General features: G+C 41.8%; 1 protein-coding gene across 3 annotated transcripts in view; it reads left to right on the plus strand.

Moving 5' to 3' along the window:
• LOC109851594 (EID1-like F-box protein 2) overlaps positions 3,143-5,838 on the plus strand; it is an 8,998-nt gene continuing 6,302 nt past the window's right edge. For 2 of the 3 annotated variants that reach the window (XR_002249900.1, XR_002249899.1), the window contains exons 1-2: positions 3,143-3,346; positions 4,196-4,963. Coding sequence is in view for 1 of the 3 variants with exons in the window: in XM_020421816.1 (XP_020277405.1) it covers positions 4,204-4,944 (741 nt within the window). In the remaining 2 variants the exon portion in view is untranslated. The remainder of the gene's footprint in view (positions 3,347-4,195; positions 4,964-5,838) is intronic. The other variant, XM_020421816.1, reaches the window with a different exon arrangement.

Below are 5,838 nucleotides of genomic sequence, written 5' to 3' on the forward strand. Positions count from 1 at the left end.
CCTCCTTCTTAATCCACCCTAATGGATAGGGCTTCGGATGCCTGACCGTCTTCAGACCCAGCTTCTGAACCAAGGCTTCAGATATCAAATTCTTCTCGCTGCCCGGATCAACTATGGCATCAACCAAACTGGTCTTCACTTGCAACTTAAGAACAGAGAGCTGCTCTCTCGGGTCGTCGTCCTCTTTCGTGGCCTGTTTCCCCGTCATAAGATTGAGACTGCTATTAGGCTCTGTCATCCCCGGGACTTCTTTCGGACCTTGAGCTATCATGCCTGCCTTTTTCTCCTCCTTCTTCTTCAACCCTCTTGGCTTTAGATGAGGATACTTCTCCCAGCACCGATCAGCTTCGTGTCCTGTCTTCTCGCAATGACTACAAATCAGCCCTGCTTTCCCTGGATCACCCTTCTTCTTCTCATCCTTAGACTGAGAACCACTAGACTCGCCTCCAACTTGCTTTGCATCCCCCTTTGCTTCGTTGCTCTTCTTTTGCTTGCCCTCAATGGCAATGGCCTTCACGCTCGCATCTGCAATAGTCTCGACCGTGAATAACCTCATCTCCTTTCGGATGTAATCGCTCAATCCCGCCATATACTTCATCGTTCATAACACGGAATATTCTCTGTCGCAATGGTTAAGGACCATCGCCCTGCTGCTGAACTCCGTAGTGTATTCTTGAACGGTTTTTGATTGACCTTTGGCGCCACATACACTCTCGCTCCAACGTTCTTCAGGAATCCACCGGAAGAACTGTTTCGCTAAGTCGTCCTTGAACTTGTTCCAGGGGGGGGGGGGGGGGGGGGGGGGGGGGGGGGGGGGGGAGACAAAAACACCCGCTTCTCTCTGCTTGCAATAGGATTTCACCATTCAAATGCATGTCCTGAAAGCTTAAAAGTCGCGAACACAATCCTTCTCTTTGACGAAAGCCATAAAGAGTAACTACGGTCTCCATCGCGCTCGATCCAGTCATTCAAGCCTCTGACGTCAACCTCCCATCAGAAATAGGATCTCCACTCTGATAATCAATCTTCAGATTCTTGGTAAGAATTCTTACCCTTGATGCGTGCAGCTTTGACGGTCTCGGTGCCTCCTCGTCGAGCTGAAAGCCGCTCTCTCCACGCGGATCTATAGGTTCTTCTTAGACTAGAAGAAGATTCCCCTTTTTCGTTCCCTCTCTTGATGAGACGCGCGAGTTTTTGTGTAGCGCGACCCTACTCGTCTCGGATCTGCTCTCTAATGCATCAATCTTGCTGATATCTCCTGTCAGCCATACTTCTCCTTCCTTAAATCCTGGACTTCTTCCAATGAAATAAGGATCTCGCCAAGCTTCTTGTATGAGGACCGAGTAAGGACCATACACAGGATGCCCTTCACCGGATCTGATGCTCTGATACCAACTTGATACGAGTTGCCGTGCGAGCACCCTTTGGTCGCGGAATTACCAAAAGGTGGGTTGAGAAGAGGATGACCAAACACAAGAATAATTCAGTATAAGGCGAAGGAAAATACCTTCTCTAGATTATGAAGAACAAAGATTACAATCTCTCCCTCACAATCTCACTAGAATTGAGAACAACCCCTCAACTCTCTCTCTAAACCCTAATACAATTATTAGAATTTCTTTAGAACCCTAAAACAATCCTATTTATAGATGTGCTAACGTGGATGGCAATCTTGTAAATAAACAAGCCCAAAAGAATCAGGAATCCCTGTCAAAACAGAATCCAAAACGAAACAGGAAACCCAAAAATCGCGATCCGGTCGACCGCCAGACTTGGTCCGGTCGACCGGCCAGAGAATTTTCTCAAACCCTGTGCTGTGCAGGTTTTCCGGTCGACCGGCATGTGAGCTGCGGTCGACCGGACAGAGAACTGTTAGATTTCCCTGTTCTTTGGCGTTTTGCTTCTTCCGACTTCTTTCGCCGTCTTCTTTGGCTCCATCCACGCTCTTATTCTCAAGATACCATGAGAATCACCTATCCTCAAGCTCCCATGAGGATCACTAAGCTCCCGAGGCAGGGAAGAAGATACACCCGTATCAATAACAAAGTTGATTTGATATGATTTACTACTACGTTATTATTACTTAATGAAAGAGTAAAAATTCTTTCAGACATTTCTAATCTTATTAATTCTTCCCTTATTAAATTTGCAACATTTACATCTCTGTGTGATTCTTCAAATGAAATAAAATAAATAACTCTTTTAAACATTTGTCAACTATCATCAATCCAGTATGCTATGATATATAAGTAGTCAATTTGTGCTATAGATGTCCAAATATCATAAAATAGAGAAAATCTACAATTTAAACTTTGAAAATATGCAATTAGACATTTGCTAACTATAAATAATTTTATTCCCCCCCCCCCCCTCGATGAAGTACGCGAGAGATTAAGAGTAGTGACGAGAAAGAGCAATGAATTCTGGGATGAGATAATGACATGAACAATCCTGCTCTATTTATAAAGACATAACATAGTCAAATGCACCCAAAAACACCTCAAAAATTTAATTATTTAAATGTATCTTTGTCAAAATACCAAAATAGCTCATCTTAGCCTGATTGAACGCAGGTTCGGGTTGGGATGGTTGCCGCTGGGGGCGGGGGTCGCCCCCAACGGCTAGATTCTTGCCCGTTGGGGCGGGCCAGTCACGAGTCAGGCCCGGTTTTGACCTGACCAATCCCAACAGCTAGAAATCTAACCGTTTAGGAAGGGCCGGGTCCGGGCTACCTAGACCCGGCTCAGGGCTTATGGCAAGGTGCTCATCCTTTCCCAGGCTGAGCACATTGGTGCTCGGGCTCAAAACTTTCTCGAGCCTGATTTTCTAGGCCCGGGCCGCAGGCTTTTTTGACACTCCTGCATTTAAGCATAGAAAAGCGGGGATTGAAGTTTTTTCAGATACGTACGAGGTCCATCCACATCCAATACCAAATGGATCAACTCAACATGATGGATCCACATCCAGGTCCAATAAATCCACTTATGGATCCAAATCATACAGCCAACTCACGGCTTACAACATATCCAGCTTTTGAATAATTTACAGTATTTCAACCCTCCTGCTGTAGCTGAGGACTAAAGCCTCTTTGTCTTTATTTTTATAATAAAGTGGGCCCTTAAAAACACAAATAAAGAATACCCAAGGCCTCTTCCACATTCTCCAACTCCAATGGCGAAATATCTTTGGAATACAGACAAAACCCCACACTGTAGATCCAACGCCAGTCGTTGAATCCTCCTGCGCTTGCATCGGGCCCCCCTTTCGATCTCTCTCTGAGAGCAAAGTCATCAACACGAGAGGGAATTGAAGATTTAGGGCAGTCTTTTTTGGGGGGAGATTTGGGGTGAGTTTTGTGGTTTTGATTTATGGGTTTGAGATCTTCCATGCATTGTGGGTTTTGGGGTTGAAACTCTTTGAAAGATGAGATCTTTATCATTTTTGCTAGATTTTAGATGGTTAGATTTCTTGTTTCTAAAGCAAACAAAAAAAAAGTTGTTTTTCTATACGCTGATTTTGAATTCATAGCAAATCGATTACTTTAGATTGAAGAAAGAAAGTAAAAATGAATTATTTTCGCTCTTTTATATAACTTGCTTGAATGCCAGTGGTTTACCAGTTATATGTTTAAGCAGGCTAATGTCTTAATTTATTGTACTTGACAACTTTTTGTTCTTTTAATTTTGCTTGTATATAGGGTTCTTGATTTGAACGGTTTTATTGTATCAGGAAATAGTAAGATTCATGAGAGTTAATTGCTACTACAGGATTAGGTTGAGATTTTCCCTCATTTTTTAGTTTTTTTTATGGACCTTCTTGTCATCAAATTAAGGTTTATAGACCACCTGATCATTCCACAAATTTGTCTGCAAATGAAATTTAATAAACCAACTTTTGTGCAAACTGGAAAACAGTACATTTTGATCTCCAGTATCAGTATGTCGGGTCGTGGTAGCTACTGATAGAATGCATATATGCCTTCATGCTTAATGGCTGAGCATATGTTTCTTGCAGAATCTGCATTCGATTGCTTCCATTCTTTTTCTATTGATAATCAACTTCTTTCCGCAAAGCGCATTCCACGCTACCTGTCCTTCTAACTGAATGCTGTTATGTTATATTTGCTGCCAAACGTCTTGTGGACTTAACAAGGTTAAGTAATGGATATTTGATCTCCTTGGTCTTATTGTCACAGATATTGCGATGGTGTTGGTAGTAAAACAGTACCGCTGCATGCACTCTCCAACGTGCTTATGCACAAAGGGTCATCTTAGTGAAGATGTAATTTTCCTTGTATTTCAACGTCTAAACTGGAATCCTAGAATGATTGCCTTGATGTCATGTGTCTGCAAATGGTTTGATGACATTGCAAAGAGGGTTTTGTGGAAAGAATTTTGTAGGACAAGGGCTCCTAAAATGATGTTAGATCTTCAATCCAGTGGAAGCCATAGTGTTGATGGGAACTGGAAAGCACTTGGGAAGCTACTTGTTTATTGTTCAGGAAGAGGTCTATTTAGTAGAATCCGCGTACCAGGCCACTTTGTTTATAGGACAAGGTTTTCCAGAACATCTGGGAAAAGTTTTCTTATTCCTCAATGTCGAACGGATGTTTTGTATGTGTCAGACCCTTGTGAACATCTTGACCAAGGAGAGCAGGGCGATGTGGGATTTTTTCGTGGGGTTTTCGTGTCATTTTCTGTATCAAGAGTTAGGAAGATGCTAATTGATCGTGATGCCAAGTTACATCCTACTGAGGTGTGTCCATATTGCAAGGCAAAGCTTTGGAACATGCTGCAGGCAAAGATGATTCCTAGAAGCGCTTCCTGCAGATTGGGTGCCTATGAGGACTGTGTGGAGTATTATGTGTGCCTCAATGGTCATATGCTTGGGATTTGCACTCTTTTACCCCTTTCAGATTCTGATGAAGTTTCTGAATTGGAGTAAGGCATGGAAATTGTTTCAGGTATGCCATTTTGATCACTTTTAATTTATTTTTTTGTATCAATTGCGTACAATAGGTTTTAGAGACCATCTTCTGCTATTGTCAACTTTGTTACCTGGGTACTTCTATCATGAAGCCGTACACGTGCCCGACACTTCCTGTGCCCATACCTGTACCCGTCTGTACCCGATACTTCTTGGACACTCCTTAAATATATGCATACATTTATGCAAACGTGTGCTTAGTTGTACAATGCCCGTTTTAATTTTTTTTTAAACACTCGTCATACACTCCTTGGACATATATCATACATTTGACATCCATTTAGGAAAATGTTAGACAAGGAACGAGTTTGTATCAGCCTATATTCAGTTAAAAACTATGACTTCAAAGGATTGTCTGTGTATCTAGCGCATAACTATAACTTTAGCCCGTGAGTTTTAGCTGTGTCCCCTTGCCCTACCTTTTCCAAATTTGACGTGTGCCGTACCCGTATGCATACAACTTATATTATCATTTTCACTTTACTAGGCATAGGGGGGTCTGCTATAACTCTATTTATTAATTCATATGTTTCTTCAGTATTCCTATATATTAATTCCTGAGGGTTTATATGTTTCTATTTATTTATTCCTGAGGGTTCATACTCGTATAACTTAGATTATCATTTTCACTTTACTAGGCATAGGGGGGTCTGCCAACATTCTTTTTCAATGATCAAAAGGACTTGTTGCTATATATAACTCTATTTATTAATTCCTGAGGGTTTATAGGCATAGGGGGTTCAGCACATGATCAGTGATTTTTCTCGTGGTATAACACTAGTTTCTTCAGTATTCCTCTATTTTCTTTGATATTTGCAGGAAACATTTTCTGAAAGTTTCTACCTTCCCTCC

The sequence above is a fragment of the Asparagus officinalis genome, chromosome 8 (genome assembly GCF_001876935.1).
Source record: "Asparagus officinalis chromosome 8, Aspof.V1, whole genome shotgun sequence".
Lineage (NCBI taxonomy): Eukaryota > Viridiplantae > Streptophyta > Magnoliopsida > Asparagales > Asparagaceae > Asparagus > Asparagus officinalis.